The sequence below is a fragment of the Atta cephalotes genome (genome assembly GCF_000143395.1).
Source record: "Atta cephalotes unplaced genomic scaffold scaffold00082, whole genome shotgun sequence".
NCBI classification, from domain to species: Eukaryota; Metazoa; Arthropoda; class Insecta; order Hymenoptera; family Formicidae; genus Atta; species Atta cephalotes.
In genome coordinates, this window is record NW_012130146.1 from 144,204 (window position 1) to 157,793 (window position 13,590).

Genomic DNA, 13,590 nt, shown 5'->3' on the forward strand with positions numbered 1-13,590 from the left:
TATCATATTATAGTCATTTGAACTATGCGACGAAATTTTTCCGGATTTGAAACGCAGCTAAACTACCGAAATAATATCACAGTTAAATTTTTGATGATCAATAGATATCTATTAGAAAAAACTTAATATGTATCTGTAAATATATAAAATTAAATCTGTAAATAAATTTATTTATTGTGAAAAATATTACCTCGGCCGGAAGGCTGAACCCGGATTTCTTGCATTCTGTATGAGCGTCCTAGTCTTTAGACTACGGAAGCCTTAAGCCTAGTTAATACTTTTCGCAATAATTAGTATAGGTATGTATGGAAAACGTAATATAAACGATATAAACAATAAGAATCTTATTGGATCGTAAAATTTGAAATTCCGGAAAAATTTCAGCGCCTGGTTCAAGTAACTACAATATGGTATATATGTATGTACATATCTAGTATATATTGATTCACTTTAAATTAAAGTAAAATTTAAGTTAAGTATTAAAAAGATCCCAACTTAGATCATTATAGCCAATTTCTATTTCCTATTTGATGAGTTTCAAATTTTACGATTCAATAAGATTTTTATTGTGTAAATTGATGAGTTAGTCAATTACAAGTTACAAGAATTCGATTTATTTGCATGCAGATGTAAAGGCTTCTTCAAAAGGACCGTGCAAAATAGACGGGTATACACGTGTGTGGCAGAGGGAGGCTGCGAAATTACGAAGGCGCAAAGAAACAGGTGTCAGTACTGCCGGTTCAAGAAGTGCATCGAACAGGGTATGGTCCTGCAGGCGGTTCGAGAAGACCGGATGCCTGGAGGAAGAAATTCGGGTGCAGTGTACAATCTTTATAAGGTATGCACCGACTAAAGTTTTAGTAATAAAATCATTATTATAATACTATAATTTATACTATCGTATAATAAATAAAATGATAGATTGTCGTTCGAATATCTATATTCACCCAAGTCCAGTTGAAGAACGTTCAAATTAATCGACGATCAAATCAGCTGCAATTATTTAAAAAAATCGCCTGTTGATCGATCGCAGGTGAAGTACAAGAAACACAAGAAGAGCAACAAGACGGGCGGCGTCGGCAGTATGAGTGGTAGTAATGTTGGTGGTGTAAACGGCTCGGGTACTCTCGGGGGTGCCAAGAATACAATGAGCACGACGATGCTAGACAAGCATATGGCCGCAGCTGCTGCCCATCACAGCCAGCAACAGCAGCAGCACGCCCAACTAGCTGGTAGTTTCCTTCATCATCACAAAATCTCATCAGGCGATCCACTTAACTCACCACCCACTCCTAGCCACCCGAGCCATCCTACGCATTCGGGTCATCTCGTCAACGGGACTATCCTGAAGACGGCGCTCACTAATCCCTCTGAAGTGAGTGTATTTGCTTTGTTATTCTTAAAATAAATGAATTTTAAATTTCTTTGAAGTGATACTGCATTTTTTAATTTACGATCATTTTCGACCGATCGATAACCATCGTTCGGAATCGTTCGAGGCAAAAAAAAGAATTAAGTCACACGAACATATTAAATGTACATTCGATTTTTCTTTTATGAAAATTTTAGGAAATCTTTTTTCGCTTAATTTTTTAATACAATATATATCCTGATATAATGACAATATAAAATTCAAAACTTAAAAAAAAAATAAGATTTTTCATTTGATTTTGAACGTACAATAAGGCTTCCTCTTACTTAATCGCGTTTTTATACTAAAGAATCTTCTGTGAAAAATTACTCATTCCTAATCACTTGTGTGTACGGAAATATTGCTTGGAGATTTCAATTAAGAATCAATTGATTTGAGATTTAACGAAACTTAATAGAATCTATCATCACAATTACAATCATGAATTATAAGATACACACCGTTATAATTCCGGTACACACGGTTATAGTTCCTCACAGATTTGGAATATTATATTCCCTATAGTATATCTGAATAAAAATTCATTGTCCAATCCATTCACTTCAAACGATTTATCGCTAACGATCACCAAGTTTGAATTATGCCAATTCACCTCCTACATGAGAAATTTCATCAAAATATAGATTGCGCAATTTATCTGTTTCTGCATATTTCACGAAATGAAGTTGTCAAAGAATTAGTTTCATTACAATAAAATGCACCGCGTGCGCCTGTTACTTATTTTACCCTTAATTATTCGAGCATTACGCAAGGCAAACGTCATCAGTGACGTAATATAATCTCGGCTGCGAGATTTATCTATATTATCCTCCTTGTATATTATCCGCTGTATATGCGTGAAATATCCGCGGAAACTTTTTAAGTCGGTCCGATTGAATTGCATGATTATGCGACATGAAAATTAATCCATACGATGAGATTCTACGGAGATTTTACGTTGTCTATTCTTGCTCATAATCAACGAGATCGTATACAAATTAACGTTTGCGTATGCCTTCGATCGAAGGATCTCTTGTGTTTACAAGTCACATAATTTATGCAATATAGTCCTGGTTAGAAATCGAGTATGCGTCAAAAGTTGACTCTTTGACCGCCGACAGAAGAATCCGATGCTCTGATGAGAATGTCCCGCAGGCATCTTTGCTTTCACTTTCGAAACAGCTGCGGCGGCGATGCAAGATCGCAAAATCTTTGCAGACGATGATCATTTGTTCAGATGATTCAATAACGTGTTACATGTTTTGTACATTCATTTATACTTTTTGATTTATTTTTTTTATTAATAGTAAAAATATTTTATTGGCCATCATTATTTTTTCATAACTTTCTAAACATTCAGCATTAAATATTATTATCTACACGTTATATCAATATCTTTGTAACATCCGTTTAAAATCAAATTAAGAATTAATTAAATTAAGAATAAATTTTTTTATTTATTGAGTTAGGGAAAAATTTTTTTATAAATTGGATCTTTGCAAGTTGCTTGTATGAAATGCTAAATTGCTAAATGCTTTTTTTCGTTCAATCAAAAAATTTATAAACAAGTATTTAGCACTCCGATGGATTCACTGTTATCGTGCATATTGCAGACATTGTAATGCAAGATCTTGAAGAGGTGGCGATCATAAAATTACAAATGCCATCATTGTTTTATTTCCGATATGTTGATGACATCCTTCTTGCATTTCCATCTAACATGATCAAATATATATAAGTACATTTTCAATTCTCTACACACAAGAATACAGTTTACTATGGAGGTTGGTGTTAACGGCAGAATGTATGATATAATTATTATTATAATGTCTTGATACAACAATTATTATTGACATTCAAATTATATATATATATTATATATATATATATATATATATATATATATATTAACAATACAAAGTAATTTTGATATATATTACAAAGTTACCTTTTCTGGCAGGTTCCTCAATTTCTATTTAAATCATCCTCTCTATCACAAAAGAAACACAATTATCAGTTTTTAGACAAAATATTCTATCTGGCACACTATTGCTTTCAATAAAAAAAATTTGATCGATGCAATTCACACTTTTCTTGAAAATGGTTATCCTGTCTCCTTTATTTTTTCCATAATAGAACAAAGATTAAAATTTCATACATTAAATAAGAATATTATACAAAATTTACAAATCAAAGAAAAATATTTTACAATTCCTTATGTACATTTCATCTCAGAAAATTTTCTACCTATTTCTAACATTGTAAACTAGCTTTCTTTCACTATCACCAATATCTTAAAAAATTTTGTTATGAGAGGTAAAGATAAGTTAGAATTGCTTTCGAATCAAAATTTTTGTTATATATAAGATCTTATGTGATGATTGTAACACCAGCTATGTTGGTCAAACTAAGAGAAAACTAAGTATTAGATTGCGTGAACACATTTCGGATATTAACAAAAAGACAGATTCTCCATCTGTTACATCTGATCATCGCGTTAATTTTAATCATAATTTTAGATGGAATGAGGATTTTAGATAGTGAGTCTTCTTATAATAAAAGATTGATATCTGAAATGATTTATATTAAAAGACGAGGTTTAAATAAACAAAATTACATTGAATCATTGCCAGAATCCTACTCACAAATCATACAATCCCTTTCTTCCTCATAATTATCTTTCCTTCTTCTCTATACATCCCCTTTTTATGTTCTTTTTAGCTATCCCTTTTCCCTCTTTATTCTTATTTCCTACTATTTTCTAATATCAACTTTACTTTCCTTCTCTGAAAATCATTTATTTCGTTTAACAATATCGAAGATAAGAGACATTGATCTTTCTCTCATCGCATTGTCTATTGCACTTTATTCGTATTATTTAATTATTTTTTTTAACTGAACTCTTAACTATAATTATGAAAAGTATTTTTCTTATTTAATTTTAATTGAACTGATAGATTTGTACATTTTTTTACTTATACAATTTTATATTGGTCTTATCAAATTTCTATCATTCTTATAATCTTACATTATTATTATAACTGTAATGCGTTATTTTTCATTCTGGATAATAAAAGATAACTAATATATAATCATACATTCACGTTCTTTTGCTGTACAAATTTTCTAACAAGAACATTTTTCAATTATTGATACAACATTTTAATGACATTGCAAAATGTATTTTCATTTGTCATCGACCGTACATATAAGCTTTTATTTCTCTGACGATTTCTAATGTATGTATTTTATGTGCGTTACTATTCCGTTCAATTAACAAGATTCTTCTTAATTTTATTGATACCAACAATTATATAATTTTTCAATGCGAAGTACATGTTTAATCTTCTATTGACTTTATATTATGTTTTTTACCATTTAGATATATTTTGTAAACATTGATTCAATCGTGATCGAAATGTTTGTTGTTATTAGTTCGCATGTTATTAAATTTCACAATTAATTTATTAAGACTTTTACTTATTTACCAATTTTTATAGGTCAAAAAATTTTTGGCTCGTAGTGCTTTTGCTTTTAACTTGTTTTTAAATTATTGAGCCATTATACTACCTATATTTCCAATAGAAATAGCTCTAGACTGCGTAAATGAAAATTGGAACTTTATTTCTAAAAAATATAACATCGAAAAGCGAAATTTTAGCGGCACTAAAATTTATTTTAAATTCCACATTTTTTACATTTGATGATATATTCTATAAACAGACCTTTGGAATATCTATAGGCTCTCCACTCTTACCAGTTATTGCGACTTGATACTGGAGAGATTAGAAAGAATAGCTTTAGCATTTTTCAACAGAGATTTATCTTTTTATTATTGGTACGTGGATGACTTGTGTATGGTACCTGTTCTATCTTGATGAAATGAATAAAATTTCAGATTATTTTAACTCTTTCTACCTGCAATTTACTCTGGAAGTGAGGATTCGCTTAATTTTCTAGACGTCACCATCACAAAAACAGAAAGTTATCTAACATTCAATTGGTATCAAAAGCCTATCTGCTCGGGTAGATTTTTGAATTTCTTTTCCAACCATCCTATTTCTCAGAAGAGAGGATACCATTGATATGGTGGACAGAATTACATTATTACTTTTCGATCCAAAACATAACACCATAAGAAAAATTTATCTTATATAATTACGACTTTATTGGAATGATTATTCTCTGCCTTTTTTTTTGAAACTATTATCACAGAATAAAAAACTTGTCTGAAAGGAGAGCAGCTATTTAAGATTCGATAAATAACGAGAATCAAGAAATTAAATCTTCTTGGTTGACAATACCGTATATTCCCTCGTTTATAGATAAATTTAAACAATTTAACAACAAAGATGTTATAGTTTCTTTCTTTAGTTTAAATAAAAACTAAATAAATTCATAAAAATTCAAAAAGATCCATGATCATCGTCTACAAAAAATAACATAGTATATAAAATCGAGTGTAAAGATTGCGTCTTATGTTGGTCAGACACGGGTAGACAATTAAATATGAGAATAAAAGAACATTGTAATCACATTCGCTAGAACATATCAACTCGTTCTGTTATAACCGATCATAGAATGCAATCTGAATACGATTTTGATTGAGATAATGTCAAGATTCTCGATGAGGAACCGTGTTATGGCAAGCGTTGTTTAATTTCTAAAATGATTCATATTAAAAAACAAGAGAATAATCTAACTTACAATATAGAAGGCCTTCATAAATCTTATTTACCAATCATAAATAGAATTTAACTTTGAAAAACACTTGACATATAAAATATTGTTGTCAGTTGTGTCTTGGGAATCGTCACAATCACATACTAATCTTTATAAGCTAGATAATTTTAATGGATTAACGATTCTAATGTGAAAATTATTTTAACGACGTTTCATATTATTTTATTCTTGTAATGACGTATCGACGAACATATTTAATGTGACATCAGGAGTGCGATTCTGTAACTATTTTGCGCAGCAAAATTTTTTTCATTATATAAAACATCTGCAATGACATCGACAACTGTCGATAGACGTGTAAAACAGTTACAGAATATAGGCCAGAAACTACATCAGTGAGTTATGATATCTGAAGAATAAATATTGCTTTATCTTTTTTAATATGATCATAAGATTCTCTATTCATGTATAAAATCTCCAATTGTTTCCTTTATGGCCGAGTAACTGTTTTGTGAGCAATGTTTGTTCGATTTAGATAAATAACTATGTGGATTTTTAAATATTTCTAATCATTGGGTACTTTTATTTAAACTTTTTAATTTTGTTATTACAATAATTTTTGAAAATCTACGTAATAATATATTCGTTATGATATTTTAAGAAATATGTTTTTATATTCTGAGTCTCATTCATCCTTTAAACTTTCTACTTATTATTTATACTGAGTCCTGTATTTTTGTTAATTTAGAATGATGAAATTAAAATAAATATTGAATCTTTTGAGTCGGATTGTTTTTCAATTACATTGATAAAATTATTAGAGAAATGTAAAAGAGAGAAATTAGACAATTATTATGTGCGATAAGCATTATAAAACTATTATTGACATATAAATCAAACAACTTTAGTACCCTCATCTTTATAATATATAAAAATCAAGGTCATTAAAGAAGTAATGTAAAAGAATTAAAAATCTACAATTAAATCTAACAAATATATCGAATTGTAAGAAGCGCTCTTAGAAATTATTTGATTTGTACCCCAATAGTTTTATAATGCTTATCGCACATTGTCTAACTTCGCTTTTTTACGATATTTATATTTAACAAAATTACCATTAAAGTACGCAAATTTAAAGTATATAAAAAATAAAGAGATAATGTGGTAGAAGAAAAAGTAAGAAGGAATGTGTTTTTATAAACGTATGAATACATGGGGTCAGTGTGCGCTCCGCGCGCCCGAGGTAAGGCGCTCGAGTATAAGTGTGAGCGCTGTTTCTGCCCCTCTTCTCTACGCGCCCGTAACGCGTAATACTATTTCTTCTTGTAATTTGAAAATTAATCTTCAGACAAAATTTTCGTAAAAGAAAATTTTCGTCTTAGAATTGTGTCAAGAATACGTCTTTACAGGAACACCTGGGTTTCGGATCACCCTGTAAATTGAAATAGTAACATCTAAAAGATATAACATCTAAGAGAAGAAAAAGAAATTTATCGTTATCGAGAAGAAGATTTAAATTTGAATAGCATATAGTTTGATATTTAAGGAAGTATGAGTACGTATTAAATATTACAATATAGGTCATGTTCCTTCTGATATACGCTACCAATCTGAAAATCTATAGTATTGAAATTCACATTACATAAGATAAAGTTGCCGAAATCGCACTGACTCCTAATCGCACTACTTCGCTTAAAAATTCAATTATATTTAATTACATTCTTATATATAAGTTATTTAAAACTATATAGTACTATGGTAGCAATGTTACTTCATTTACGCTCGTGACACGAAGCGCAATAGAAGTGTTGTTATTTACGTAAATAAAAAAGTGTTGCTATTTTTCAACATATAGCGGAATTACAGAAAGTATAAATTAAATAGTCTAAGTTTTGATCGTGATTCGAATATTATTAAAATTAAATTAATAGAATTAAAGTTTGCTTTACATTTTTGTTTATAAGTTAAATAAATAAAAGTTTTAAAAACGCTCAAGTTTCCTAAATTGCACCATAATATAATTCCCACAATCTAATCTTCTAAATCACATTTTCTAATATTTTTACATGTTTTATATTTTTATTACATTTATTATTTTGTAAAGATGTATACAGAATGTCTCTGCATATAGTGCCAAAACTATGCATATAGTGCCAACTACAGCGGCTTTAGCCTATAAAAATAAATTGAAAATGTCCAAAAACATATATCCGATTTCAGAGTTACAGGAATACTACATTAAAGTAAGAAAATAAATCGTAAATGTTGTTCATTATTTTAAATACAATAAAGAAAACCAAGACCGGTTAAATTTTGGATATTTACAAATAATACATTATATATTCTTTTATTATTATTAAATCAATTTATTCCAGATATAATTGAGAGCCGATAACATTCGGTTTCAACACAATCATTCTGAAACGTTACTATTGTAATATCCCCTAAATTAAATTAGAAAAAAAGAAAGAAAATAAGAAATTTTATTGAAATTTTATTGAAATTTTATTTTATAAATATTATCTCAGTCAGGATTCGAACCTGGAATCTCTCAACTTTCCGGGAAGAAAAATTTTTTTCTTTCTAATTTAATTTAGTGATCATGAGAAAACATTCGTACAGGAAGTCATCCTTAATATATATTTCTTTACATTTTGGGGACGAATGAAAGATCTAATGATTCTAGTCTATCAAAAAAAAATTCAGGATTCAACAGAAATAATGAATATTAAATAATATTTACTACGATTTATGTTTTCTTACTTCAACCCGTTCAATTCCGAATTTCGAAACCGTTCAGAATCGGACAAATGTTTATTAGACATTTTCGACTTTTTACATACATTTACGGCTGAAGCCATTGTAGCAGTTTTGACATCGTATGCAGAGATACCCTGTATTGTAAGCTTACAAAATATTTATTTTGTTTTATATAGAATTATGAAAAATATATTTTTAAAAATATATTCTAAGTTTTTGACAACATAATATAATAAAATACTATTTTTTTTCTTATTGTATATAATTTTGAAATCTTTGTATTATTATAATGTTTGAAATAACGAATATTAGTAGATGCGATTTAGGCAACGAATTTCTTTGTGCCAAATCGCCAAATCATACTATACTGAAAAATTCTCATTTAAAATGTTATATTAGTATCAAAAAATTATAAAAAAATTATAAATATAACAAAAAGTACAGTTTATTATGCTGTAAAAAAACTTAAGAATGTTTTCCATAATTTTTAGTTATGTAGAGTTATGACTTTTAAGTGAAAAGTGGTGCGATTTCAACAACCTTACTCTACAGGATGTCCCATTTTAATGTTTCACCTCAAATAACTTTTTTATTTTTATCTCAGAAAAAAATGTTTCGGACAGTTATGGATAAAAAATAAAAAAATTAATTTGGAGATTGTGGGACATTAAAACCCTGTATACTATAGATTGCCATTTTACAATATGGCAGTATATATTGGAATACGATTATAACGTTGTGTATATCTTTAATATAATTGCATTATAATCTTTAAGATATAAATTTAATTTATTTTAGTCTTGCTTTGTAAAAATGTAAATTATCTTGATGCACCTTGATGAATCGTTGAGTAATATTATAGTATGTAAGAGTGGCACTATATGAGGCAAATAGCAAATTCTGCATGTGTCAATCGGTTTCCTCCGCACCGATCTTGGAATGAATGAACTCACCATCGCAATTTCACTTTCTTACGACTCAACTTGTGCAAGTCTCAAGGTTTCCCACATTATGAAAGCCAATAGATAAAACGAGCGAATAGCATGCTCGCAAGAATCAGCCAATCGTAGCATTGTGTTCATCTATACACTTCTTATATAATACAAGATTCTTATATGACTTACAAAATTATTATATGTCTCCGTAAAGCAGTGTTTTCAATATTATGTATGTAGTTTTTTACAAATGACATAAATAGATCTTTATGATAATTAATCGATGAAATATATTATATAGTGAAAAATTCTTTACTAAAATCATTTGAAAGCCGTATATTATATATGTATGTATATTTATCAATTATAAATTATAATTATATAATTTCATAACTAAATTTACTTTCAATAAAATTAATTTTTCCTATATTGCAATTTTGGTACTAAAAATATCATCTCCGATTTTCTCAAGTGGGACGATTAGCGTGAATAATGGAAAATTATGCGTGTTATGTCTGATTATATGAGCAAACAAGGGAACTGTCGCGATCATTCAAATGATTCCGTAAAGACCATTGCCAAAAGTGAAACCGATGCCGGTAAAACCGAATAAATATTGATGGTGGTGGTCCATTAAAGAGGTCACTTTCGAGTCATCGTGCACAATGAAACCACATTTTCAAAGTAAATTTTATATAAGATAAGAAAAAAAATCGCAAACAACCACTTTCTTTAAAAAAAAGAATGTTTATCGTTTTTAGTTGCGAAAATAACGTGAAAAAAAATCATTTGATTATTTACTTAATTTTAGTTTCAACTGTTGCGAAGACTAATTTTTATCTTTATCTTTATTTTATCAGAAGATATTTTGCACATAAAATTTCTATAAAACTAATTTTTACTTAAATTCTTAATTATGAATATTTTATATAAATATTTAGAAAGTTTTTCAAGAAAATTACTCCATTATATAATTATATAATAATAATCCATTATATAATAATAACCCATTATATAATATTCATTAAATTTTAATAAGTATTAGGTGTAGTAAAAAGAAATCCATTATTTTTTCATTCAATTTCATGCAAGAATAATGGATTTCTTTTTACTACACCTAATACTTTTAAATATTTAGGAAAAAAGGATAAGATTTGTTGAATCTAATTATAAAAATGGAGATTATAAGACATATACATATGAAACCCTTTTAATATAATTTCTAAATACAAATGTATATACTTATATCTCTCACATGCAGCATCATTTCGTTATAATTTCGCTAATAATTATTATAAAAAGAAATTATCAAACAGAAATTGAAATTTATCATTTACATATAATATATTTCTAAACACATCATGCTGCACATAATTCAGCTATATCAATAAACTTTACAATAATTTCTACTGAAATAATATCGAATATTTTTTTATTGTATCACGTCAATCGGTGTTCGTCATCGTCACTGCTTGGAAACGTCATAGCGAGCGATGCAGGTAGGGACAATAGAAAATCAGCGGCAGCCGGTGTCAAGAACGGACAGTTCTCCGTGGTTTCGTAACTCGTGAAAGTCTGCACAAGGGACAGTGACCTCACTCTCCCTCTCCTCGCGCGTCCTCTCCTGTATATCTTCTCCCTTGTGTCCCCTGCGAAACTTTGGTCCTTTCCTCATGTTAAGCGCCTTCAACTACAAACGTGTTCCACGGTTCTCCATGAGATAGTCACTTATGCATGAACCTTATCCGACAAAGAGACCAGCTTTCCCCGAAGTCAGAAATCAACTTGATAGGTTCTTTCGCTTTCTTTTTCTCTTTCTCTTTCTATCTCGCTCACATACACTCCCGACCTCGAGAAAATGTCTCGAGATCCAAAAGGTTAGTGAAAGGTTTAGTTTATCGATTGCGCGGCTGCCGAACTCGAATTTCGCGCAACAGAGGAAGTGCTGGCGGAATTAACGTGCGAATCTTTTTCGCTTTATAAAAAAATAAAATAACTTTTTCGCTTTATAAAAAAATTTCAAGGTCATGTAAACAAGATTGAAAGCCCGACGTGTGAAACACAATATAACTGACAAAAATTGAATCAAACAACAATGCATATATGGTACGTCTGAGAAAATTAATACTAATTTTAATCAATATTCTAGATGCATAATTAAAATATTTAACAAATGCAAATAGTATATTATCTTGATAAAAGAAAGTTATATGGATAGTTGTATAGATTTTATATATTAATTTTGTATGTTTAAGGTGGTGCACTTGCGACAAAGGTTAGACAATGCAGTTAGCAGTTCGAGAGATCGAGTATTTCCTTTGGACGCAACCTTAACCATGATTCAAACTCTTATAGATTGCGACGAGTTCCAAGATATCGCCACATTGAGGGTATGTGAGAATACATCCTTTTATAATAAAACATATAATGTAAATTGCATAATTTCTATTAAGACATTAGTATAATTAATGTAAACATTGACATAATTTTTTTACACGAAAAAAATATATGTTTTTCTAATGTGCGGTATATAAGTTTAATTTAAAAAATTACTTAGTCTAATCAACGTTTATTTCCGTAAGTAATTCAGTGAATAATCTGTTTCTCCAAATCAGTGCTGGGATTTACTTGTCAATCGGCATTTAGGCTGCGCGCGGGTTGATAAGAAATATGAACCAAGTTGAAATCGGCCAAGCTGAAATGTACAAGTAAATCCCAATATTGCTCTAAACTGATCCATTTGAATTATTAAATCTGTTTTTTTATTCCTACACTAGACTACACTATAACTCTCTTTCTTGCTTTCACAAAATATATATCCATTTCACTTTATGTTCCAAAAGCGTACACTAGTTCAGCCATAAAAAACAGATCCATTATTTAAATAAGACAAATCCTTTTCGATGAGAGCAGATCTAGTGCTTAAATATTTTGGTGTGAATTTATGTACATATGGCATCACAAATAAATGATTAGTCATTGTGTAAGCAGGACTTACAGATGATTTACATTTACATGTACTGATACATCACTAGATATTACTACATTATCTCATTCATGCATGCTACACATACACATAAATTTTCGTATAACATTAATTAGATATCCAAGTCCAATTCTAAGAACTCCACGTTATTTCTTGATGCAAATCACTAGTTTGTGGATTATTTTATAAATATAGATTGCAAAGCTTTTATACGAAACAAATATTGTAACGATATGACAGTTCTAAAGCGTTAATGTTGGACTAAAAAATTTCAATTTGAAAAATCTTTTTCATTCTCGGTAAACTCCACCTCACAGACATGTATTACCTATTAAGGCTCATGCCTATATAGCCATGATAGCGCCAAACTGAATATGTTTTGAATATGATTTATAGCATAAGCGAAAAAAAAATTACTCGTTTTACAAAAATTGATTGTTTAAATGATAATTGTTTAAAAATGCCCATTTTTTTAAAACTAAAAGTGCTATTCGATTCTACTCTTAAAAACAAGAAACTTTTATTCTTGGTATTTTTTCGATCCACTTTGCTTATGCAAAAAAATTATTATAAATGGTTTGCATGCGCAAAGTCGGCTCCATGCTCTGGGTATTGCATAAATACAAAAAGTGTATTGCATAAAAAAGAAAAACTGATTGTGGGATTCATAACATAAATAAAAAAAAATTACCCGTGTTTTTTCTTTTTGCAAAATTGATTTTAAACAAATTATTTAAAAATACTCATTTTTGCATAAACAAGTACCAGATCGAAAAATACAAGAATAAAGTTACAACGTAAATACGAATAGGACA

General features: G+C 29.1%; 1 protein-coding gene across 1 annotated transcript in view; it reads left to right on the plus strand.

Annotated features, from left to right (window-relative positions):
* The window catches only part of LOC105624571 (hormone receptor 4), a 165,569-nt gene that overhangs the window by 108,526 nt on the left and 43,453 nt on the right, over nt 1-13,590 (plus strand). Inside the window, exons 5-7 of the mRNA XM_012205929.1 lie at nt 628-838; nt 1,034-1,375; nt 12,045-12,179. Coding sequence (XP_012061319.1) covers nt 628-838; nt 1,034-1,375; nt 12,045-12,179 — 688 coding nt within the window. The remainder of the gene's footprint in view (nt 1-627; nt 839-1,033; nt 1,376-12,044; nt 12,180-13,590) is intronic.